This window comes from Bombina bombina, chromosome 2 (genome assembly GCF_027579735.1).
Source record: "Bombina bombina isolate aBomBom1 chromosome 2, aBomBom1.pri, whole genome shotgun sequence".
Taxonomy (NCBI): Eukaryota; Metazoa; Chordata; class Amphibia; order Anura; family Bombinatoridae; genus Bombina; species Bombina bombina.
The window spans coordinates 399,334,206-399,361,088 of NC_069500.1; the positions used below are offsets into that span (position 1 = coordinate 399,334,206).

General features: G+C 42.1%; 1 protein-coding gene across 1 annotated transcript in view; it reads left to right on the plus strand.

Moving 5' to 3' along the window:
- The window catches only part of LOC128648916 (E1A-binding protein p400), a 684,550-nt gene that overhangs the window by 529,567 nt on the left and 128,100 nt on the right, over window positions 1-26,883 (plus strand). Inside the window, exons 41-42 of the mRNA XM_053701874.1 lie at window positions 573-629; window positions 8,711-8,789. Coding sequence (XP_053557849.1) covers window positions 573-629; window positions 8,711-8,789 — 136 coding nt within the window. The remainder of the gene's footprint in view (window positions 1-572; window positions 630-8,710; window positions 8,790-26,883) is intronic.

Consider the following 26,883-nt stretch of genomic DNA (forward strand, 5'->3'; position numbering starts at 1 on the left):
TTCTGGAGTAGACTGTCCCTTTAATTCAGAATGTTAGCTCACAAGCACACCTGTCATCTCATGTTAAGGTGGTTTCATGTGTAATATGTTAGTGCGTTATTAATAAACAATTATAAATATCCTGTTGTTTTAATGTGAATAAAGAGAATTATGGCAAAGAAAAAAATTGTTACCCAAAGGATGTTTCACTGATTTTACTGAAGATGGACACCGCATAATAATAAGTCTGTGTAATATGCTTTAAAGGGAGACAGATAAATACAAATAGAACTACGGTGGCATATTAGATGTAGGTGGCACTGTGTTCTTTAGCGTAGCTTTGAAAGCATGCCTGGGATAAAATACTGTTTTGTCTCTTATCCAGAAGATTGCAATTGCTTAATACACTGGAAGTATTATATACGTCAAATGAATTGTGTAATGTTTCTGTGGTTACTAAAAACAGACACATTTTTTACTTGCTACAAAGTAAGATGAGTTATGTATGTGGAGTTTTAATTGCAGTTTATTTTTATAAATCCTGTAAAAGTTATAATAGCTTTAATTTAACTAAAATGTTTTCATGGTCATAGGTTGGGAATGAATCCATTCCAGAAGAATCCAAAGCATGCTTCTGTTCTCACAGAAAGGTAAGAACCAAAAATGGTTCAAGAGCCCATATTACCACTGAAAGGAAGCCCTAGTTGTGCAAAGTCAACTCACCCCTGAATCCCACCCTAACCTATAGTGCAGACTAAGTAAGTCTGTTTGTCTGTTAACAAGACGGGCTCTATCTCTGATGCTACAGATGCATCTTCTGAGCCCTTGCTGTGCAACTCACCTGGAAGTTTAGAGGCAAATGTCTTAAAGGGACAGTCTACTCCAGAATTTGTATTGTTTAAAAAAAATAGGTAATCCTTTTATTACTCATTCCCCAGTTTTGCATAACCAACACTGTTATATTAATACAACTTTTACCTCTGTGATTTCCTTGTATCTAAACCTCTGCAGACTGCCTCTTGTCTCAGTTCTTTTGACAGACTTGCATTTTAGGCAATCAGTGCTGATTCCTAGGTAACTCCACAGGAGAGTGAGAACAATGTTATCTATATGGCACACGTGAACTAACACCCTCTAGCTGTAAAAAAAACTGTCAAAATGCACTGAGATAAGATGCGGCCTTCAAGGGCTTAGAAATTAGCATATAAGCCGACCTAGGTTTAGCTTTCATCAACGAATGCCAAGAAAACAAAGCAAATTTGATGATAAACAATTGGAAAGCTATTTAAAATTGCATGCCCCATCTGAATCATGAAAGTTTAATTATGACTAGACTGTCCCCTTAAGACCGTTGCATTCCTGACTTATCTGCTACATCTGAGGTGGCACTTTAACATAACCACAGACTAATCCAGCCAGGGTGATTGACTTTTTGTGCAATTGTAACTACCGTAAGAGCAAATTCCCTGCCTAGGAACCTTGTCCACTTGCTCCTTGTTAAATAGGGGCTTTTGTGGAATCTGATTTATTTCATTAAATGGTGTATGCTGGTGTTTTCAGATTTGAGGCTATTTCAATCCGTTTGAAAAATATTAGAAAACCCAGGTATCGTGTGCTTTGTACCATGTTTACTTCACCTTTGCTTTGATAGAATTAGACACTGGTATTACAATCCATGAGAAAACACTTTTCAAGCAGCTTTTTTTTTTAGATTTTTTAGACTTTTCTAATTCAACCATTTTGAGCTCTGGAGATCCTGTATTGGCATATTTAACGCTATATATTATCAATGTTTACACTATTTTCTATTCATTAATAAAAAATAAAAAAATTGCACAATTGATAATCTGATTTTTTTTTGATCAAAGTGTTTAATGCAGAAAATAATAGTTTTTAAAATTACATGATATGACATAATTAATTGCACATATCATGCATTTTTGTTAACGCTTAAAGTCTTTTTTCAAAAACATTAAACAGTCGTTGAATCAATTAGCCACTTTCATATTAGCTGTGTATCAAATACTTCATAAAAGGGTCTGAATAGCCCTGCAAAACAGTCTGTCAAACACGTTTCTTATATATTTGTTGTCTGTGTGCATTGCCATATAGTCCTGTTATGTCATATATGTGATTTGTGAAGCTTAACTAATTCAAACAGCTTCTATTCATATGTATTCTTATGGCTTAGAATGTTTTTATACAGCAAACTTTTTTTTATAAATATGAGGTGTATGTAGCAAGCAACATTTGGTTCATTATTTCTCTTGTTAAGTGTATCCAGTCCACGGATCATCCATTACTTATGGGATATATTCTCCTTCCCAACAGGAAGCTGCAAGAGTCCACCCACAGCAAAGCTGCTATATAGCTCCTCCCCTAACTGCCATTACCAGTCATTCTCTTGCAAGTCTCAACATAGATAGGAGGTCGTGAGAGTCTGTGGTTTTTTATACTTAGTTTATTTCTTCAATCAAAAGTTTGTTATTTTTAAATGGCACCGGAGTGTGCTGTTTATCTCAGGCAGTATTTGGAAGAAGAATCTGCCTGCGTTTTTTCTATGATCTTAGCAGACGTAACTAAGATCCAGTTGCTGTTCTCACACATTCTGAGGAGTAAGGTACTTCAGAGGGGGAATGGCGTGCAGGTTTTCCTGCAAATAAGGTATGTGCAGTAAAATATTTTTCTAAGGAATGGAATTGACTAAGAAAATACTGCTGATACCGAAGTAATGTAAGTACAGCCTTTAAATGCAGTGAAAGCGACTGGTACCAGGCTGATTGATAGAGATATATGCTAAGGTATGTGCAGTAATATATTTTTCTAAGGAATGGAATTGACTAAGAAAATACTGCTGATACCGAAGTAATGTAAGTAAAGCCTTAAATGCAGTGATAGCGACTGGATCAGGCTTATTAATAGACATACATACTCTTATAAGAATGTGTTTTAAAACGTTTGCTGGCATGTTTAATCGTTTTTTAACATATGTTTGGTGATAAAACTTATTGGGGCCTAATTTTTCCACATGGCTGGCTTAAATTTTGCATAGAAACAGTTATAGGGAAGGTAATCCACAGCTCAGCTGTGGCAGTTTTGTTGTGTCTGTTTTTTGCATTAAGGGGTTAATCATCCATTTGCAAGTGGGTGCAATGCTCTGTTAACTTATTACATGTACTGTAAAAATTTCGTTTGATTTACTGCCTTTTTTCACTGTTTTTCAAATTTTGACAAAATTTGTTTCTCTTAAAGGCACAGTAACGTTTGTTATATTTGCTTGTTAACTTGATTTAAAGTGTTTTCCAAGCTTACTAGTCTCTTTATTAGTTCTAACATGTCTAACATAGAGGAGGCTCTGTGTTTATTATGTTTAAAGCCATGGTGGAACCCCATTTTAGAATGTGTACCAGATGTACTGATTTCATGTTAAACAATAAAGATCATTTTTTGTATTTAAAAACATTATCACCAGAGGATTCTGTCGAGGGGGAAGTTATGCCGACTAACTCTCCCCACGTGTCAGACCCTTTGACTCCCGCTTTAGGGACTCACGCTCAAATGGCGCCAAGTACATCAAGGGCACCCATAGCGTTTATTTTACCAGAGGATTCTGTCGAGGGGGAAGTTATGCCGACTAACTCCCCACGTGTCAGACCCTTTGACTCCCGCTCCAGGGACTCACGCTCAAATGGCGCCAAGTATATCAATGGCGCCCATAGCGTTTATTTTACAAGACATGGCAAAGGTTGTGTATAATACACTGGCAGCAGTATTAGTCAGACTACCTGAAATTAAAGGAAAGCAAAACAGCTCTGGGGGTAGATACAGAGCATACAGACGCTTTAAGAACCATGTCTGATACTACCTCACAATATGCTTAGTCTGTGGGTGATATTTGTGACTCAGGGAAGATGATTTAACCTGATTCTGATATTTCTACATTTAAAATTTATGCTTGAGAACCTCCACTTGTTGCTCAGGGAGGCTTTAGCTGCTCTGAATGAATGTGTACAATCGCAGTGCCAGAGAAATTGTGTAGACTGGATAAATAATATGCAGTGCCGGTGTGTACTTATGTTTTTCCAATACCTAAAGAGGTTTACTAAAATTTTTCATAAGGAATGGGATAGACCAGGTGTGCCGTTCTCTTCCCCTCCTATTTTTTAGAAGAATGTTTTCTAATAGTTGCCACCACACGGGACTTATGGCAGACAGTTCCTAAGGTGGAGAGAAGAGTTTCTACTCTAGCTAAGCGTACCACTACCTCTGGCGAGGACTGTTGTGCTTTTTTAGATCCAATGGATAAAAAATGTTTATTCAACAAGGTTTTATCCTGCAGCCCCTTGCGCGCATTGCTCCTGTCACTGCTGCTGCGGCGTTCTGGTTTGAGTCTCTTGATGAGGCTTTACAGGCTCCATTGGATGAATATATTTGACAAGCTTAGAGCACTTAAGCTAGCCAATTCCTTTGTTTTCTGAATCCTTTGTTCCTTTGACTAGACTAACGGCTAAGAATTCTGTTTTTTACTATACTGGCGCGCAGAGCGCTATGGCTTATATCATGGTCAGCTGTCGTGACTTTAATAAATAAGCTGCTTAACTTCCCTTCAAGGGGCAGACCCTATTCAGGCCTAGTTTGAAGGAGATTATTACTTATATCACTGGAGGAAAAGATCATGCCCTTCCTCAGGACAGGTCCAAATCAAGGGACAAAAAAGGCCTAATTTTCGTGCCTTTCGAAAATTCAAGGCAGGTGTGGCATCAACTTCCTCTAAGACAAAATAAGAGGGAACTTTTGCTCAGTCCAAGGCGGTCTGGAGACAACCGGACCTGGAACAAAGATAAGCAGGTCAAGGAGCCTGCTGCTGCCTCTAAAACAGCATGAGGAACGGACCCCTATCTGGTAACGGATCCTATAGGGGGCAGACTTCATTCTTCGCCCAGGCGTGGGCAAGAGATGCCCAGGATCCCTGGGCATTGGAAATTATACCCCAGAGATATCTTCTGGATTTCAAAGCTTTCCCCCCCAAAAAAGGGGAGTTTTTGCCTTTCACATTTATCTGCAAACCAGATAAAGAAAGAGACATTCTTGCATTGTGTACGTGACCCATTCAGTTCCAATAGAGGAACAGGGACACCGTTTTCCTCAAATCGGTTTGTGGTTCCCAAGGAAAGGAAACCTTCAGACCTATTTTGGATCTAAAAGATCTTAAACAAATTCTTTAGAATTCTATCATTTAAGATGGAAACTATTCGTACCATCTTAACTATGATCCAGGAGAGTCAATAGAGGACTACAATGGATTTGAAGGATGCTTATCCTCACATTACGATGCATAAAGATCACCATCGGTTTTTCAGGTTTGCCTTTCTAGACAGGCATTACCAGTTTGTAGCTCTTTCCTTTGGGTTAACTACAGCCCCTAGAATCTTTATGGAGGTTCTGGGGTCACTTTGGCGGTCCTTAGGCCGCGGGGCATAGAAGTGGCCCCTTATTTAGACGACATCCTGATACAGGCGTCAAACATCCAAGTTGCCAAGTCTCATACGGACGTAGTACTGGCATTTCTGAGATCGCATGGGTGGAAAGTGAACAAGGAAAGAGTTCTCTATCCCCAATATCAAGGGTTTCCCTCCTAGGGATTCTGATAGATTTTGTAGAAATTAAAATTTACCTGACGGAGTCCAGGTTGTCAAAGTTTCTAAATTTCTGCCGTGTTCTTCATTCCATCCGCGCCCTTTGGTGGCTCAGTACATGAATGTAATCGGCTTAATGGTAGCGGCAAGGGACATAGTACCGTTTGCACGCCTACATTTCAGACCACTGCAACTATGCATGCTCAGCCAGAGGAACGGGGATTACACAGATTTGTTCTCCTGTTAAATCCGGACCAAGAAACCAGAGATTCTCTTCTCTGGTGACTATCTCGGGTCCATCTGTCCAAGGGTATGACCTTCCGCAGGTCAGATGGGACAATTGTTACAACAGATGCCAGCCTTTTAGGTTGGGATACAGTCTGGAACTCCCTGAAGGCTCAGGGATAGTGGACTCAGGAGGAGACCCTCCTTCTAATGAATATTCTGGAACTGGGAGCGATATTCCATGCTTTTCAGACTTGGCCTCAGTTAGCAACTCTGAGGTACATCATATTTCAGTCGGACAATATCACGACTGTGGCTTACATCAACCATCAAGGGGGAACAGAAGTTCCCTAGCAATGTTAGAAGTCTTAAAATAATTCACTGGACAGAGACTCACTCTTGTCTAAAAGCTATCCCTATCCCAGGTGTTGAGAACTGGGAGGCAGATTTTCTAAGTCGTCAGACTTTTCATCCGGGGGAGTGGGAATTCCCTCCGGAGGGGTTTGCACAAGATCAAGCAGGAGAGTGCTTTGGTGCTTTTGACAGCGCCTGCGTGGCCACGCAGGACCTGGTATGCAGATCTGGTGGACATGTCATCCTTTCCACCACGGTCTCTGCTTCTGAGACAGGACCCTCTACCTCAGGGTCTTTTCAACCATCTAAATATAACTAATCTGAGATGGACTGCCTGGAGACAGAACGCTTGATGTTATCAAAGCATGGCTTCTCCGAGTCAGTAATTGATACCTTAATACAGGCATAAAAGCCTGTCTCTAGGAAAATTTAACATAAGATATGGTGTAAATATCTTATTGTTATGAATCCAAGGGTTACTCATGGAGTAAAGTCTGGATTCCCAGGATATTATCTTTTCTCCAAGATGATTTTGAGAAAAGGGTTGTCAGCTAGTTCTTTAAAGGGACAGTCTACGCCAGAATTTTTATTGTTTTAAAAGATAGATAAACCCTTTATTACCCATTTCCCAGTTTTGCATAACCAACACAGTTATAATAATATACTTTTAACCTCTGTGATTATCTTGTATCTAAGCCTCTGCAAACTGCCCCTTTTTTCAGTTCTTTTGACAGACTTGCAGTCTAGCCAATCAGTGCCTGCTCCCAGATTACTTCACGTGCACAAGCACAGTGTTATCTATATGAAATATGTGAACTAACACCCTCTAGTGGTGAAAAACTGTTAAAATTCAATCTGAAAGAGGTGGGCTTCAAGGTCTAAGAATTTAGCATATGAACCGCCTAGGTTAAGCTTTCAACTAAGAATACCAAGAGAACAAAGCAAAATTGGTGATAAAAGTAAATTGGAAAATTGTTTAAAATTACATGCTCTATTTGAATCATGAAAGTTTATTTTGGCCTAGACTGACCCTTTAAAAGGACAGATTTCTACTCTGTCTATTCTTTTGCACAAGCGTCTGGCAGGTATTCTAGACGTTCAGGCATTTGGTCAGGCTTTGGTTAGAACCAAGCCTGTGGTTAAAAATGTTGCTCCGCCATGGAGCTTAAAGCTGGTTCTTAAGGTTCTTCAAGGAGTTCCATTTGAACCTTTTCATTCCATAGATATCAAACTTCTATCTTGGAAAGTTCCTTTTTGGTAGCTATTTCCTCGGCTCATAGAGTCTCCGAGTTATCTGCGTTTCAATGTGATTCTCCTTATCTGGTTCTCCGTACGGCTAAGGTAGTCCTGTGTACCAACCTGGGTTTTTACCTAAGGTGGTATCTAACAAGAATATCACTCAAGAGATTGTTGTTCCATTCTTGTATCCTAATCCTTCTTCAAAGAAGGAACGTCTATTACACAATTTGGACGTGGTTCATGTTTTAAAGTTTTACTTACAAGCTACTACAGATTTTCATCAAACATTCACCTTGTTTGTTGTCTATTCTGGACAGAGGAGAGGTCAAAGGACTTCAGCAACCTCTCTGTCTTTTTGGTTAAAAAGCATAATTCATTTAGCTTATGAGACTGCTGGACAGCAGCCTCCTGAAGGGATTACAGCTCATTCTACTAGAGCTGTGGTTTTCACTTAGGCCTTTTTTAAATGTGGCTTCTGTTGAACAGATTACAAGACGGAGTCTTGGTCTGCGTTTCATACTTTTTCAAATTTAACAAATTTGATACCTTGCTTCTTCGGAGGCTATTTTTGGGAGAAAGGGTTTTTTACAGGCAGTGGTAACTTCCGTTTAAGTACCTGCCTTGTCCCTCCCATCATCCGTGTACTTTAGCTTTGGTATTGGTATCCCATAAGTAATGGATGATCCGTGGACTGGATACACTTAACAAGAGAAAACATAATTTATGCTTACCTGATAAATTTATTTCTCTTGTAGTGTATCCAGTCCACGGCCCGCCCTGTCACTTTAAGGCAGGTAATTTTTCCATTAAACTACAGTCACCACTGCACCCTATGGTTTTCCTTTCTCTGCATGTTTTCGGTCGAATGACTGGTAATGGCAGTTAGGGGAGGAGCTATATAGCAGCTTTGCTGTGGGTGGACTCTTGCAGCTTCCTGTTGGGAAGGAGAATATATCCCATAAGTAATGGATGATCCGTGGACTGGATACACTACAAGAGAAATAAATTTATCAGGTAAGCATAAATTATGTTTTTACAAGCTTTATTTGCATAATTAGCATATACTTCATTGAGATGCTCTGATAAATCTCCATCTCCTTCTACATCTCCTTTTTTTGTCTCTGTGCTGTACAAAGCGTTTTTAGTCTGTAAAAAAAAATACAACTGGAAGGAATGAAAAGTACTGCTGGCAACTCATGTAAAAAATGATTTATTATTCAACTCTGTTACTACTGCAATAATCTATTTGCCTCAAGTGATTTTTTTTCTTTTTGCAGTGGAATTAACTATGACAAGCCCCTGCCTCCTATTCAAGTTGCTTCACTCCGTGCAGAGCGTATTGCTAAAGAAAAGAAGGTATTTGCATCCCAAAATATTCTCATGTGTATAATTGTTTGCCTGTGCTCTTTGCTGCATTCTTTAAGCGTGCTGATTTAAAGGGATTGTCTTGGTATCTTTATTTGAAAAGCAGAAATGTAAGCTTAGAAGCTGGCCCAGTTTCAGTTCAGCACCTGGGTAGCGCTTGTTGAATGAACTCATTTTAATTTATTATTAGAGACACTACATATACTAGTAACAATATACTGTACATTATACACATTTTGGTCACTCACTCAGTGATTATGCACTGTCAACACTTTATTTTCACACTTATCATTTATATTTTATTCCATCATTAATTATATATTGAACAAATTGCCTTACTATGTGATTTGTATTGCCTTTTTAATTACTTTTAAATTATTTATATCAGTCTTGTTCTATTAATGTATGATAACTATGTTTACTTATACATTTTTATGTACTTTGACCCTCCATTATATTTCGGCATGTAATATTCTTGCTCCGAAATTTAGTTACAATGATTTCTTTTACAAGATATGACGAGTCCACGGATTTCATCCTTACTTATGGGATATCGCCTCCTGGTCAGCAGGAGGAGGCAAAGAGCTCCACAGCAGAGCTGCATAAATAGCTCCTCCCTTCCCCCCCCAACCCAGTCATTCTCTTTGCCTGTGTTAGTGATAGGAAGAGGTAAAGTGAGGTGTTTAGTTTAGATTCTTCAATCAAGAATTTTTTATTTTTAAATGGTGCCAATGTGTACTATTTTACTATAGATCAGCCTCTGAAGTTATAGCCTCCTGGCTATGGGAACTGATGGGGTTTTAGCCTCGCTGCGCCTCCCATTATTATGCTGCTCTGATGTGCTGGTCTTAGAGAAATTTGAAATAAGACCTCTTTATTTTCACAGGACCTCAGGAGGAAGAGTGAACCTCTTGACACTGTGAGTTTTCATGCTGTTCCTCAGCATGGAGGTAAGTGCAGTTTTCTACTTCTGGGGCTCCGCAGCATATCCCAGTTCTGACTGCACTTTACTTTTCTCTATCAGGGGGAGAAAGACTTAAGGGTTTCCCTGCTCAATATGCTAATTCTCATCAGAGTGCAACAAAATGAGATCTGACATATGTTTATTTCCCCAGACATTCTGAGACAAGAAAGAGACTAGAAGCGTTGGGGTATTATGGTGATAGGCACTGTATAATTTATTGGGCAGTTCTGGTTTACTGTGTCAGTATGGAAGAACTTATATGGCTGCCGTTGGGGAAAGTACCGGAGTTTGTAAACTTTGTTAGGCACCGGTAAATGGCGGCTCATAGTTTATTTTCGTGGAGGTTATGTTTACGCCCACGATGGGCGGGGCTTGATGTTCGCGTGCTTTCCGCGCAGTAACTTCTCCATTAGGTTCCGACTGGCAGCGTTTCTCCATGGCCTCTATGGTCGCTTGTTGTGAATCCTTACAAGTGACCTTAGGTGCGCCGTACGAGGGGTGGTAGTGTTGAGCACGTGGAGGCAGGTAGGAGGTGTCTGTTATTTTTTTATGGCCAGTTTAGTTGTAGTCTCTAACGACGCAGGGGTGAAAGAAATTAAGGAAGCTTCTCTCTGTATTTTTGCCTATCGAAATTAGCGCAGAGGGAGTTTTTAAAGATACAGTAATATATTTTTTAATAGTATTGCTGCTTCTGTGACTCGACCAAGTTTACTTTTGTTTTTCTGTTATCATGGATGACATTGAGCAAAGTACATGTCCCATGTGTTTAGATGCCATTGTGGAACCCCCTGTTACACTTTGTCCTTCATGTATTGAGAGAGCCTTACAATGTAAAGAGAATTTTATTTTAGTAAAGATAAAGAATGTTCTCAGTCTGATGAGATTTAGGGTACGCCGCAGCTTTCTTCCCAAGCGTCACAGCCTTTAACGCCCGATCAAGCGACGCCGTGTTCTTCCACTGCGTCTGCTTCATTTACTCTGCAAGATATGGCTGCAGTTATGTCATCCACTCTTTCAGAAGTTTTATCTAAGTTACCAGCCTTACAAGGCAAACGCAGTATGACAGAGGCCCATGGGGTCCCTGCAACTTCTGATGCTCTGATGGCTATCTCCGATGTATCCTCCCAGGGTTCTGAATTGGGGGGAAGGGAGGCCCTGTCTGAGGGGGAACTGTCTGGCTCAGGGAGTGATTTACCTCAGACAGATTCGGAAGTAATGTCTTTCAGATTTAAACTTGAACACCTCCATCTGTTACTACGGGAGGTTTTGATAACTCTGGACAACTGTGACTCAATTGTGGTCCCTCCAGAGAAATTGAGTAAGATGGACAGATATATGGAGGTCCCTTCATATTCTGACGTTTTTCCGGTTCCTAAAAGAATTTCGATAATTATTGCTAGAGAGTGGGAAAGACCGGGTATCCCGTTCTCTCCTTCCCCTATGTTTAAGAAGATGTACCCTACAGCTGACACCGTGCGGGATTCTTGGCAGACGATCCCTAAAATGGAGGGAGCTATCTCTACCCTGGCTAAGTGTACGACTATACCTATCGAGGACAGTTGTGCTTTCAAATACCCCATGGATAAGAAGTTAGAGGGTCTTCTCAAAAAACTACATGTTCATCAGGGATTTCTATTACAACCGACGGCCTGCATTGTAACAGTCACAACTGCGACTGCCTTTTGGTTTGACGCTCTAGAAGAGTCTCTTAGGACTGAAACGTCTTTAGAGGAAATACAGGATAGAATTAAAGCCCTTAAGCTGGCTAATTATTTTATTATGGATGCCGCCTTTCAGATCACCAAGTTGGCGGCTAAGAATTCAGGATTCTCCATTTTAGCTCGGAGAGCTTTATGGTTAAAAAATTGGTCTGCGGATGTGTCCTTGAAATCTAAACTCTTAGCTATTCCTTACAAGGGAAAGACCCTGTTCGGGCCTGACTTGAAGGAGATCATTTCTGACATTACGGGAGGTAAAGGACACCTCCTCCCTCAAGATAAAACATCCAAGCAAAAGGGTAGACCGAGTAATTTTCATTCCTTTAGAAATTTCAAAGGAGTCCCCTCTTCTTCTTCCATTAAACAGGAAGGGAATTATTCACAGGCCAAGCCCACTTGGAGATCCAACCAGGCTTGGAACAAGGGTAAACAACCCAAGAAGCCCGCTGCTGCTCCCAAGACAGCATGAAGGGGCGGCCCCCGATCCGGGACCGGATCTAGTAGGGGGCAGACTTTCTCTCTTTGTCCAGGCTTGGATGAGAGACGTTCAGGATCCCTGGACACTAGAAATTGTGTCTCAAGGGTATCAGTTGGAGTACAAAAATTTCTCCCCAAGGGGAAGGTTTCTTCTTTCACGATTGTCTGTAGACCAGATAAAAAGAGAGGCGTTCTTACGTTGTGTAAAAGACCTCTCCACTATGGGAGTAATTTGTTCCGTTCCAATACAGGAACAGGGGCAGGGGTTTTACTCAAATTTTTTTGTGGTTCCCAAAAAAGAGGAAACGTTCAGACCCATTTTAGATCTCAAGAGTCTAAACAAGTTTCTCAGAGTTCAATCCTTCAAGATGGAGACTATCCGGACAATTCTTCCATTGATCCAGGAGGGTCAATGTATGACTACCGTGGACTTAAAGGATATATATCTTCATATTCCTATCCACAGAGATCATTACCAGTTCCTGAGTTTTGCCTTTCTGGACAAACACTTTCAGTTCGTGGCCCTTCCTTTCGGGCTGGCCACGGCACCCAGGATCTTCACAAAGGTTCTAGGGTCTCTGCTGTCAGTTCTCAGACTGCGGGGCATTGCAGTGACGCCTTATCTGGACGATATTCTGATCCAGGCGTCGTCTTATCAGCTGACAAAGTCTCATACCGACATTGTTCTATCCTTTCTAAGGACTCACGGGTGGAAGGTGAATCTAGAAAAGAGTTCACTAATTCCACGGACAAGGGTTCCTTTCCTGGGAACTCTAATAGACTCTATATCCATGAAAATCTTTTTGACGGAAGTCAGAAAGTTAAAGATTCTGAATACATGCAGATCCCTTCAGTCCAATACTCGGCCGTCAGTGGCTCAGTGCATGGAGGTAATTGGATTGATGGTGGCGGCAATGGACATCATTCCGTTTGCTCGTTTTAATCTCAGGCCTCTACAACTGAGCATGCTCAGACAGTGGAATGGAGATTATGCAAATTTGTCTCCTCAAATAGATCTGGATCAGGAGACAAGGGACTCTCTTCTTTGGTGGTTGTCGCTGGATCATCTGTCCCAAGGGACGTGCTTCTGCAGACCCTCATGGGTGATAGTGACAACGGACGCCAGTCTACCAGGATGGGGCGCAGTCTGGAATTCCCTGAAGGCTCAGGGTGTGTGGACTCGATCAGAGTCTCTACTTCCAATCAATATTCTGGAGTTGAGAGCAATATTCAATGCGCTTCAGGCTTGGCCTCAGTTGGCTTCGGCCAAATTCATCCGATTTCAGTCGGACAACATCATGACTGTGGCTTACATCAATCATCAGGGAGGAACAAGGAGTTCCTTAGCGATGACAGAAGTATCCAAGATAATTCGGTGGGCGGAGGCTCACTCTTGTTATCTGTCAGCAATCTACATCCCAGGTGTGGACAACTGGGAAGCGGGTTTTTTTTAACAGACAGACTTTTCATCCGGGGGAATGGGAACTCCATCCGGAGGTCTTTGCCACCCTGATTCTCAGATGGGGCAGACCGGAGCTGGATCTTATGGCATCTCGTCAGAATGCCAAGCTCCCGAGATACGGATCCAGGTCCAGGGATCCTCAGGCCGAACTGATAGATGCCTTGGCAGTGCCTTGGTCGTTCAACCTAGCTTATGTGTTTCCACCGTTTGCTCTCCTTCCCCGGGTGATTGCTCGGATCAAGCAGGAGAGAGCTTCGGTGATTCTCATCGCTCCTGCTTGGCCTCGAAGGACTTGGTATGCCGATTTGGTGGACATGTCCTCTCTGCCACCGTGGAAGCTTCCATTGAGACAGGACCTTCTCATTCAGGGACCCTTTCATCATCCGAATCTAGTTTCTCTGCAGCTGACTGCTTGGAGATTGAACGCTTGATTTTATCTAAGCAAGGGTTCTCTGATTCGGTCATTGATACCTTGATCCAGGCACGTAAGCCTGTTACTAGAAAGATTTACCATAAAATTTGGCATAAATATCTTTATTGGTGAGAATCCAAGGGTTACTCATGGAGTAAGATTAGGATTCCTAGGATTTTATCTTTTCTCCAAGGATTGGAGAAAGGGTTATCAGCAAGTTCCTTAAAGGGACAGATTTCTGCTTTATCTATTTTACTACACAAACGTCTGGCAGATATTCCGGATGTTCAATATTTTTGTCAGGCTCTGACTAGAATCAGGCCTGTGTTCAGACCAATTGCTCCTCCGTGGAGTTTGAATTTATTTCTTAAGGTTCTTCAAGGAGTTCAGTTTGAACCTATGCATTCCATAGATATTAAATTGTTATCTTGGAAGGTTTTATTTTTGGTTGCTATTTCTTCTGCTCGCAGAGTTTCTGAGCTTTCGGCTTTACAATGTGATTCTCCTTACCTTATTTTTCATTCCGATAAGGTAGTGTTACGTACCAAACCGGGTTTTCTTCCTAAGGTTGTTTCCAGCAAAAATATTAATCAGGAAATTATTGTTCCTTCCTTGTGTCCTAATCCTTCTTCTAAGAAGGAGCGTCTGTTACATAACTTGGACATGGTCCGTGCCCTGAAGTTTTACTTGCAGGCGACTAAAGAATTTCGTCAATCATCTTCATTATTTGTTGTTTTTTCCGGGAAACGTAGGGGTCAGAAAGCTACGGCTACCTCTCTCTCTTTCTGGCTGAAGAGTATCATCCGTGTTGCATATGAGACTGCTGGACAGCAGCCTCCTGAAAGAATTACGGCTCATTCTACTAGGGCTGTGGCTTCCTCATGGGCATTTAAAAATGATGCTTCTGTTGAACAGATTTGCAAGGCTGCAACTTGGTCGTCTCTTCACACTTTTTCCAAATTTTACAAATTTGATACTTTTGCCTCATCCGAGGCTATTTTTGAGAGAAAGGTTCTTCACGCAGTGATGCCTTCCGTTTAGGTTCCTGTCTTGTCCCTTCTTTTCATCCGTGTCCTATAGCTTTGGTATTGTATCCCATAAGTAAGGATGAAATCCGTGGACTCGTCATATCTTGTAAAAGAAAAGGAAATGTATGCTTACCTGATAAATGTATTTCTTTTACGATATGAGGAGTCCACGGCCCTCCCTGTTATTTTCTAAAGACAGGTTTTTATTTTTTGTTAAACGTCAGTCACCTCTGCTCCTTGGCTTTTCCTATCTCTTCCTAACTTCGGTCGAATGACTGGGTTGGGGGGGAAGGGAGGAGCTATTTATGCAGCTCTGCTGTGGAGCTCTTTGCCTCCTCCTGCTGACCAGGAGGCGATATCCCATAAGTAAGGATGAAATCCGTGGACTCGTCATATCGTAAAAGAAATAAATTTATCAGGTAAGCATAAATTTCCTTTTGATAACTAGCGGCAGTATGTGACTCATGTACTCTCTGTGATGTTTTATGTTTATGCCCGATTTTGTTTCTAGTGATACAAAATACATATACAATGTTAACTAACAATATATTTTCTTCTTAAATGGAAAGAGTCCACAGCTGCATTCATTACTTTTGGGAAATAAGAACCTGGCCACCAGGAGGAGGCAAAGACACCCCAGCCAAAGTCTTAAATACTCCTCCCACTCCCCTCATCCCCCAGTCATTCTTTGCCTTTCGTCCCAGGAGGTTGGCAGAATAGTGTCAGAATTTTTAATTTTTGTTTTTTGTCTCTTATGGAGGGGTAGTACTCTTTGGCATGGGACAGGAGTTTTACGTTGTCCTGTCAGTCTCTCAGTGAGGGCTTGGATGAAAGTTAGAGTCCCGAGATGCAGGGAGAGTCTTTCTGCAAATCATCCCGACTCAGATTAACAGCTCCTCAAGCAATCAGCGTTGTCGAACTTCGCTCCGCTTCCTGCTTTCTTCTCTCAAGTCCATGGCGGAGGCGATGCTACTATCCGTCACACTTGAAAGGCCGTCTTCCTGTTCCACAGCGTAGATTCCGGTAAGATCGTTTAATTTTACTTTATTCATCAATGTACTGTAATGTGAATGTTTTCCCAAGAGGCTACCACCTTGCGGGTCTAACTTATCATAAGGGTCTTAGTACATATACTTTACATCTGAGCAGAAAAACAGTATAAGGCTATTGAGGTGGCACAAAATCATGACAGGTAGCTATATTTGCAGATTATTTGTCATAACCAAGAAAGATGCGTGGTATTCATCATGCAGAAGATTACGACTATACAAGGCAGTAAGTTATCTCCTCACATGCAGCGGGGCAACCTTTGGTCTTTCCTTTTGGGACAATAATACAATACAATTCCTAAGTAACTGCTTCCTTTACTTTACTGCTTCCTTTGCTCCCATATGAAAAAAATATCAGCAAAAAAATCTTGCTTGCCTAAAAATGTGTAATGTATTTTTTCTAGTGATAAGATAGTGTCTACTTCTCTCTGCCACATGGCGAGAGTGGGGATTTGCGTGGATTTCCAGAACCTGGGTATAAGGCGTTTGGCACAGTTAAGCATACACTTAAATAGTTGTCTTCGATAGATACAAGATATAGGAGGGGTGTTATGTAAGAGGACAGCACTGGGAGAGAGTGTGATATTAAGACCTAATATATTGTTAATATTTCTGGTGATATCTTTCCAATACGTGTGTAGAAGGGGACAGTCCCACCAGATATGGGAGAGGGTTCCTGTTCCACCGCAATGCCTCCAACATAAAGAGGAGGAGTTTGGATAGATGCTATGAAGGCGATGGGGGGTTAAATACCATCTAGATAATAGCTTGTAGTTCATTTCTGCGAACACTAATGAGGGGGAGGATTTTTTGGTTTCTAGAAAAATGTGGGTCCATTGGGTTTCAGCTAATGTGGTATTAAGCTCTCTCTCCCATTTAGCTATATAAGAGGGTTGTTTAGCAGGGTATGAACCTCTAAGCAGTTTGTATATGATGGAGATGTGGGATCTTGCCAATTCTGGAGTCGTGCAAAGTGTCTCAAAAGGTTTTAGGGGCCTGGTTAAGTCAGTAGTGTAGGGGCTGTTTGTAATGGCATGCCTTAGCTGTAGGTAGGGGTACCAGAGATGGAAGGGAGGGCCTAGTAGTTGGGAGAGTTCGTGTTGCAGGCGAATCTGGCCCTTGCTAAGCACCAGATGTGCAGGGACATTTGAGGGTGAGTTAGCAATGACTGGAGTCCGCAAGGAATGTGGTTGTAAAAAAAGAGGATTGTTGAGGAGTGGAGTTAAGGGTGAGGGTATGGACGAGACGGGGTTGTCTGAGGCTAAAGTTTTGTCCCATACTTTCAGAGTAGCAGAAACATAGTAATTTGTGAGGGCTTCGGGAGGTCTATGCCTGGGAAGGGTCCAACACAGGTCGCCGAGACTATTGCCACCAATTAATGAGGATTCTAATTGTACCCATGGCTTCTGGGGGTGTGAATGCTTCCACGCCACAATTCGGGCCAAATGAGCTGCTCTATAATATGCAGCGAGGTTTGGAGCGCCAAGACCTCCGTGCTCTCTATCAAGATACAACGTATTCTTAGTCACTCTGCTTCGTTTATGAGCCCATATAAAAGAATCAAACAGTTTTTGCATTTGTGTTAGGTATGAGGGGGGAACGTCTAGTGGGAGGACCTGGAATAGGTATAGAAACTTGGGGAGAAGATTCATTTTGAGTGCATTAACTCGGCCCATCCAAGAGAGATGGCCCTGCTTATGCCACATCTCAAGGGAGGCCTGGGATTCCTTTTGGAGAGGAATATAATTCAGGTCAAACAAGTCTGACTGAGATGGAGTAATATCTATACCCAAATAACGTATCTTATTTGTGATCTGAAAGGGGGTGTGTGATGCAATGAACCTAATGTCTTCTTCTAATAGATTAAGGGGCATTAGTTTGGACTTTTCCATATTAATCGAAAAGTTTGAGACCTCTCTATAATTATCCAGTTCAAGAAGTAAGGCAGGTAAGGAAGTGGGCGGGGAGCAAATTGAAAATATTATGTCGTCCGCATAGAGGAGACACTTTTGTTGCGACTTCCCAAAAGTCATACCTTCAATGTGGTCATTTTCCCTAATCTTAGTAGCCAACACCTCCACCGCCAAGGCAAACAATAGCGGAGAGAGGGGACATCCCTGTCTCGTACCATTATTAATTGAGATTCTTCGGGATAATGTGTTATTAGCACTTATGCTGGCGGTTGGACCCCGATAGAGAGCCTGAACTCGCGAAATCAGTGTTTTTGAGAATCCGAATTTCGACAGGGCGGCCCAGAGAAAATCCCAGTCCACCCTGTCAAAAGCTTTCTCCGCATCCGTAGAGAGTAAGATAACTGGTGTTTTGGTGGCGTTGGCTGTGTGTATAGTTTGGAGAACTCGGATAGTGTTATCTTTTGCCTCACGCCCAGGGATAAAACCCACTTGATCAGTGTGAATGAGCGAGGGGAGGATGTTATTTATTCTAGTGGCTAACAATTTGGCATACAGCTTAACGTCAATATTAATTAAAGAAATGGGACGGTAGTTAGGGACCTGTTCCGTATCTTTGCCTGGCTTTGGGATAACGGTTATTGTAGCTTCCAATAAAGATTGGGATAGATGACAGTCCTGGTCTAGTGAGTTGTACATGGTCAAGAGGTGAGGACTTAGGTGATCCTTAAACATATGGTAGAATTTGGGAGTGAACCCATCTGGGCCAGGGGCTTTACCCTGAGGAAGGGTTTTGATGGCTAAGAGGATTTCCTGTAGAGTAAAGTGTGAATCTAGGGCCTCTTTGTCTTCTACAGTTAGGGTTGGAAGTTGGATTTGTGAAAGATAGTTGGTAATCGTGATTAGTTTGGAGTCAGTTTGTGAGGTTGGGAGGTTATATAATGAGGAGTAGTAGTCTGCGAATTGATTGACAATTTCAGTGTTTTTTGAGAGTGAGGTTCCGGAAGAGGTTGTGAGTTTTGAGATAAAGGTTTTATACCTCTTCTTTTTTAGGGATCTGGCCAATAGTCTCCCAGTTTTATTGCTTTCAATATAGAATTTAGATTTAGATGTAAGTGCTCGTAGGTGAGCATTTTTAATTAAATGCTGATTGAGAGCCTCCCTATCCTGTTGTGACTGCAAAAGAAGTTGAGGGGAGAGGGGATTTTGTTTTAGTGCTTTTTCGCTGTTGTGAAAGTTATTTACTAAGGACAAATATTGTGCTGCTCTTTGTTTGCGAATTTTGTGTGTGTGGTTAAGGATTATTCCTCTAATATAGCACTTATAGGCCTCCCAATTGTTAGTTGCGGAAGTAGAAGAAGGGTCGTTGAAGTTGAAATATTCAGATGTTTTTTCTATTATGTCAGTGGTTATAAGAGGGTCTGAGAGTATGTGTTCGTTCAGTCTCCAATGTTGTTGGTAGTAAGGTCTAGAGGACCACGTGAAGGTGGAGCATGTCATACTATGATCAGACCAAGAGGTGTGATGAAGCCTAGAGTCCACTAGAGCAGTTAAAGTGTTTTGGTCGCAAAGGATATAATCTAAGCGGGAGTAAGAACGCTGCGGGTGGGAGAAAAATGTAAAGTCCTTCGTGGAGGGATGCATAATTCGCCAGGTGTCGAAAAAGGGAATCGCTCTGAGAGCTGACCAATTAGCCCTAATCTGGCTATATCGCATGTAGGTTTTACCTGTAGATGTATCAAGAGCTGGGTTTATTGGAAAGTTGAAGTCGCCTCCCATAATTATTGGGCCTTTGGAGATATCTACTAGTTTATTGATAACTGAGCGAAAAAAGGAGGGGGAAGGGCGATTTGGGGCATATAAATTAGCCAAGGTTAGGGGCCTGCCATAGTAGAGTCCTAGAAGTATTAATATCCTACCTTCTTGGTCTTGGTATTTTTGTAAGAGAGCGAAAGAGGAGCCCCTCTTAAAAGAGATACTAACTCCATTATGTTTAGACGGACCTGAGCTTAGGAAATGTTGATCGTAATATAGGTGTGAAAGATTTGGCTCGTTATTTTTTTTAAAATGTGTCTCCTGAACCATTATTATGTCTATGTTTTTCTTATAAAAATCATGAAATGCTATGGAGCGTTTCTGTGGGGATAGCAAACCCTTAACATTTTGTGAGGCGATTTTGAAGTGGCTTACTGCTGGATGTTGTGCCATGTATTCTTGGATGAGAGAGTATTCACTAGGTGTTTTTGTCAGTGTGTGAGAAAGGAAGTGTCACCTCTGCCTGATAGGTGTACTCTGTATAAGGAGCTAACTAATCTAAAGTTGAAAAATTCAAACGAACACTAAACTTTAAAAAGGAATGGGAGGATAGGTAGAAAAGAAAGCTTGGGGAAAAGGGGGAAAGGGAGTGAGGGCCTGACGGGTATTAATCCGTCAGGGGGAGATGAGAATAGTTTAGGAATAAAAAGGAATAGAACAACAGAGGGGGGAAGTACGGCTCGGCGGAGCCCTCCCCAATTAACGTGTGTATTTGTTTAACAAAGGGCATTGTAACTGTATTAGACACATATGCATTATTGGGGAAAAAGTAACATAACCCATCTTGATTCAGTACTCATGAGGATATAGCAGACCAGGGCCCCCTGTTCGGGGGGAGGGAGAAATACAACAGTACTAACTACAATTATCTAACGGTATAGATGTGAAAAATAACACACTGTGGTTTAACATAACCCAACATACTTTTCAACAGTAGTAACCAGGGGAGAATTACCTGCAGTTCACGGGGTGGTCATATTGATCAGGGTAGATAGGACCAAGAGTTTATGAGCTAAGCTGAACTTCAAGTTCTCTATATTGATATATAATAGACCACGGGTAGTAGCGTTTGGCTCTCATATTTTACCAGTATTACTGGCCAGGGTCAACTAAAAAAAGCAATAAATAAAGGTAAAGGGTCTAAATAATATAATACAGGGTATCATTTATCAGAGCATGTTATAATAACCACTATTAAGGGCAGGTAACCTGAAAAAGGAAAAAAGGGTTAGAACTTGTTAACATATAGAAAAACTTTAAGTGCTTATCAGTTTCAGATTGGTCATACTGACCAAAATGTTTGTGTCCCAAAGTCATTAAGCCAGCTTAGGCAGCAGTCTCTTTGTATGAGAGTCAATTTTCAATGCAAGCTGTATAACTTGTGGGGTGAAGATCCCCTATTTGCCATACTCACAGAATCCGGAAAGTTCAACCTGTCAGGAAGTATCTTGGAGGCAGTTGGGGTCGGGACTTTGTCTCTTCCTGGCTGGTTTGCTGGCTATCTCAGACCAGAGCCTTCTCTGTGGTTTAGCCGGCTGCAATGAAGCTTTTGACGGTGGGGGCTCCGGCGCCTCGGGGAGCTGAATACCAAGTTGCTTGCAGAAATCGGGTATATCAGCTGGGGTATGACATTCATGGCGCCTGCCATCTTTTATGACCTGTAGAGACACCGGAAAGCCCCATCTGTAAGGTATCTTCAGTGAGCGTAGGTGGTTAGTGAAGAAAGCAAAGTCTCTCCTAAGTAGCAATGTTCTTGTTGAAAGGTCTTGATATATTTGAGTTTGAGCACCTAAGAAAGAAAAGGACGGTTGAGCTCTGGCTAGTTGGAATATCTTTTCTCTGTCTCTATAGCTTTGAAAGCACACGATAATGTCTCTAGGAGGTTGATTATCTTTGGGCTTAGGGCGCAGGGCACGGTGGGCTCTTTCAAGGGGGATCTCCTCAATGACCCTTTGATTAGCAATAGCCAAAGCTTGAAATAGGTTTTGGAGGTGGTCGTGTATATCCTCTCTTCCCACGTATTCAGGTATACCCCGGAATCGGAGATTGTTGCGCCGCGTTCTATTTTCTATGTCATCTAACTTATTCTCAAGTTCTGTGATTGAGGCATGCTGTGTGTCTATGGAACAGGACATATCAGACATTTCTTTGGTCAACTCCTCCTTATTCTCCTCCAGGGCCTCCACTCGGTGACCCAGATCGTTTATCTCTTTCTTCAAGTCCGCGCATTCGGATTTAATGCAGGACTTTACTTGATTTATAAGGGCTTCAATTGCCTTCAAGGTTACAGGCTCTTCTGCTTTTTGTCCCTGTGTAGTAGGTAGGGTAGCGGACGGTTGAGAGATATCTAAATTATCTGATAGGGAGTCATCATCACTACCCTCATGTGAGACTTCAGGTTTCTTCAGGCGTTCTGCGCTTTTAAAAAAGGTGTTGACAGTGGGAGTAGTAGTGCCAGGCTTCAGGCCTTTGTCTAGTTTAGTATTCCTCCGAAGCGCCATTGTGAGGCCTGGAGAGCAGTGGGCTCTAACTGGGACGTCTGACAGTATGGTGGTTTACTATAGTAGTGTATAACCCACAGGATAGGGATGATCAACCTCTTTTATTATCTCTTTCCCCTTTCGTTTGCAGTCTTTATTATGGGGGAATAGGTATAGCTGCCTGGGACAGATTAGAGTATAAGTGACATGTAGTTAGACTGCTGGCTTCATATGCTGAGATCTCATAGAAAGTTCAATGTTAGGGGCCACTGCAAGACTTGGGGCATATCTGCCTGTGAAAGAGTAGGCTCAGCAGCATTCAAGGAAAAAGAGTTTACACCCAAAGCTCTATTCAGTACAAAACTGTATTGTTATTTGCTATTCTGGAAGCATAACATATTGTGTTAAATAACAGAAGTTGCTTGGGGCTGCATACGGGAAAAAATAAAGTTTTTATTTTCTGCTCACCCCTGTAATGGCGTCCCAAGGTAGAGGTGCGTCACAGTTCCCTCATATCCAGTGAGTTCCAGGCTGTTACCCGGTTTGCCAGAGATTGCTGGAGTGTGCTCCTAAGGGATCCTGTAAGCTCTACAGCTCCATGGGAAGAAGCTGACGTTCCCCGCAGTGCGAGGTTATAACTTTAGGAGTGCCTGGTTTGCGGCCCACTCCTCCGGTCACATTGGGGTCAGAGAGTGCCTTAACATTCATAGGCACAGTGAATAAAAGGTCCGGCGGCTGTCCGGAGCGCTTCCCCTTCCAAGATCAGTTGCCCAAGCTGCGCTAATCAACCCTGGGAGAGGGCTTAGCCGCTGCCGATTCCGGAGCTCTAGTGTGGTGCGGCCATTCAGTACGCCCGCACGCTCCGCCCCCCGATACTGAGACTATTTTGATTTCATATTCAGATTCTGTGTCCGGTGACGAATCCGGATTGGCCTCGTTGACACATGTCAACCAGTTTTGTTCCATATGCCATTTCAGAGCGCCTTGTTCCTCAGGCTCAGGGAATCAAGGGACTGTTGAGCCATCCGCCTCTGGGGGTCCTGTCCTCCGAGAGGTGAGTTCCCTATCAGTTCATACTTCTACACATGCGGGTAACCCAGTTTCTGATTCCTCCATGCAGGGTGGCGTGTTCCCCCCGGAGGTTGCAGCACGTTTTTGCTTCCACATAATGTTGGCGATTGTTCGTCTGCAGAGTCCAGACATTTTTTTGAGAATGTGCTCATGCCCTATTGTCCCGGGCCTTCTGCCTTGGGGAGGGCCTCTACAGTACCCGCGGGTGTAACTGTCCCTGAGTGTTGTGCCTTTCGTTACAGGATTCCGCGCCTTCGCGTATTGCTCAGACATGTTTTTCAGTTATTGAATGACCCTATAGTTACCAGATACAGGGATTTTCAGTCTGCTAATTCGAATGGTGCATCTCATTAGACAAGTGGGGATGAGGTAATCTCCTGATTCTCATTTGTTTGAGATCTTTCCCAGTTTTTGAAAGCTAGGGCTCCGTTTGACTGGTCCTGCGGGTAGGCCTGTGTCTTTTTGGGTGTTAAGGGGTTGCCTTATATTTTAATTATATCCGATGGGATGTCTTTTATTTGTTTTTGTTTCCTTCGGGAACCTTCTGGGATTGATACTCTTTATTACTTCTTCAGAAGTTGTTTTGAGCATGTTAGTCCTATGTTAAAAATGTCTGTTTTCTGTTTTTTCCCCTATGAGGTAGAATTTATGCAGGTTGCCGGTTAGGACCCTAGGTGCAGGCTGGTCCTGTCGGGTTCGTTCGGTCTTGTGGCTGTTGAGACACGTGGCGCTGTTCTGTTTGGCTGGTTCTGTAGAAGCGCTGAGTGCTCAGGTTATCATTGTTTTTCATGTTCAACTAAGCATTCGAGAGCACCTGTGGGTCCGTGAGGCGAGAAAGATTGTTTCAGTACTTATAGCCATCAGTCATAGATGGCCGGGCAGGGGAGTTTTCCGCTGCTTCACTCTATCTGATATCTGAGTTCAACAGAACCTAGAGTTTTCCTCCCCCATGTGGTGGAGGGTTGGAGGGCTTACCGTCCCTTACCGCAGTTGAGCGGTTTGGCCTTCATTTTTAGGCCTCTGGATTTGTCCTTTGGGGCTTGATCCAAAAGCTTGTACAGGATAGCTGTCTAGCATGCAGAAGGTTTGCAGTTTGAAACCAGTTGCAGCTCTTGACAACTTGCAGGTGTACGTGTAAGCTGTTTATAGTGTATCTAGATGCAGCTCTTACTCTTTGACGTGTACTGTCTGTCTGAGTTATAAGAGACCTTCGGGTCTTCTTCCATTGTCTCCGGGTGAGTTGGATCTCCTTTTAGGGATCTGTGTTTCCGGGTGATGGTTGTTCCCTGCGGGGACTTTGTTTAGTTTGGGGTTTTCCGGAGCTGGGTAGGCTTAGTGCCTTTCTCTTCCTTGTGTCCTCTGCTTGTGCGGAGGTGATAGGGTGACTAGCCCTGCTAGTAGGATTTTTTTTACCTCAAGGTATCCCTTGGTTGTCCTGAGGCTTTGAGAAGTATCTTCATACGACTTCTAGCCTTGCTCCTTGGAGCATTGGACTTTAGCTAAGGGTGGTTCCTTCCTTTGGTCCTTCATTTGTGGGGGGTGAGCGGTGGGGGGCCGTTTATTGGGCGACAGTGTCTCCTGGAGGACTGTTGGCTCAGTCAAGTCCGTTTTCGGTCTCAAGTTTGGCTTCTGGACTAATTGCGAGTCAGTTTCATTGGGGCTTTTCCTCTTAAAATTTTCTCGACTTCGGACGAAGCAGGGTTTTTTATTGGGTAGAGGTTCAGGCCTGGTGCCCTCAGTATGGGCCGCCTATTGTACCCTCCCGTCTTGGCATTCAGTGTCCTCTATTGCTTGGGAATTGTTTTCCCAAAAGTAATGAATGCAGCTGTGGACTCTATCCATTTAAGAAGAAAAACATAAATTATGCTTACCTGATAATTTCATTTTCTTCTGATGGAAAGAGTCCACAGATCCCCACCCGTAATTTTATGCGGGGCGTCCTTTGCACCTTTCACCCTGATATTTCTTCTACTGTTCCTTGTTACTCGGGAGAATGACTGGGGGATGAGGGGAGTGGGAGGAGTATTTAAGCCTTTGTCTGCGGTGTCATTGCCTCCTCCTGGTGGCCAGGTTCTTATTTCCCAAAAGTAATGAATGCAGCTGTGGACTCTTTCCATCAGAAGAAAAGGAAATTATCAGGTAAGCATAATTTATGTTTTCGCTACATAGTAGCAACACTGTCAGGCATCATATTACACCCATTGGCGATAGAGGATTCTATACCTTTAAGAATCGTAACCATGTGCCAATACTTCTGCTAATTAAGCTTTAAACCTTTTTAACCCCTTAAGGCAGTGCTTTCCAAACTGTGTGTCGGGACACACTAGTGTGTCGGCAGCAGTGTGTAGGTGTGTCCCTGCTTCAGCACAATTTATTTAATTTTTTTTTTGGTTTCTGACTTTCCGTCTGCCTGCTACGCATATCACATGGTTGACACGTGATTGATACCTAGTGGGTCACAGATCATCTTAACCTATTGGCGCAGCTCAGTGGGAACTGAAACTATTCCCATTGGCGGCACATTGGCTCCTGACTGCACGTGTAGTCTCCTTAATTGGCTCATGACTGCATGTATAGTCAGTGAGTGGGACAGCAGTGTGTTTGCAGCATGGGCAGTAGTCAATCGGACTCACCGAGCTCTGAGGGCGGCAGCTTAAACGCTGAGCTGAAGTCAGAGGGGTTATTTTCTGCAGCTAGCTCCCAGTAGTGCATTGCTGCTCCTGCTCTTGATATATGGATAGGAAGTGGAAGCTTAAGAAATGCTTGATGATGAATTGCGAGTGTCTTTATCTAATATTCCACCAAATATTCAGAAATTGTGTTCATCCCATCAACCTCATACATCCCATTAAAATAGTAAGTAGCTATTGGTGGTGTTAAACTTTTTTTTAATTCTTGCACATACTTACTGTTACTTGTAAATACATTTCCTTATTATATAATTTATGTACGTGTCCGTATCTCTTAAAACAAGTTAGTTTAACCTCCTTTTTGCTAGTACAACTGAATTACTGTGTCGCGAAATGATGTAGGTCTAAAAAGTGTGTCACCAACATGAAAAGTTTGGAAAGCTCTGCCTTAAGGACATGGCCATTTTTCAATTTCTTTCCCTTAAGGTGTTTGTGCTTAGCTGTAATTTTCCTCTTACTCGTTTACTGTACCCACACATATTATATACCGTTTTTCTCACCATTAAATGGACTTTCTAAAGATACCATTATTTTCATCATATCTTATAATTTACTATAAAAAAATAGAAAATATGAGAAAAAAATAGAAAAAAACACACTTTTTCTAACTTTGACCCCCAAAATCTGTTACATATCTACAACACCAAAAAACACCCATGCTAAATAGTTTCAAAATTTTGTCCTGAGTTTAGAAATACCTAATGTTTACTTGTTCTTTGTTTTTTTTTGCAAGTTATAGGGCAATAAATACAAATAGCACTTTGCTATTTCCAAACCACTTTTTTTCAAAATTAGCGCTAGTTACATTGTGACACTGATATCTTTCAGGAATCCCTGAATATCCCTTGACATGTATATATATTTTTTTTTTTAGAAGACATTCCAAAGTATTGATCTAGGCCCATTTTGGTATATTTCATGCCACCATTTCACCGCCAAAAGCGATCATATTAAAAAAAATGTTCACTTTTTCACAAACTTTAGGTTTCTCACTAAAATTATTTACAAA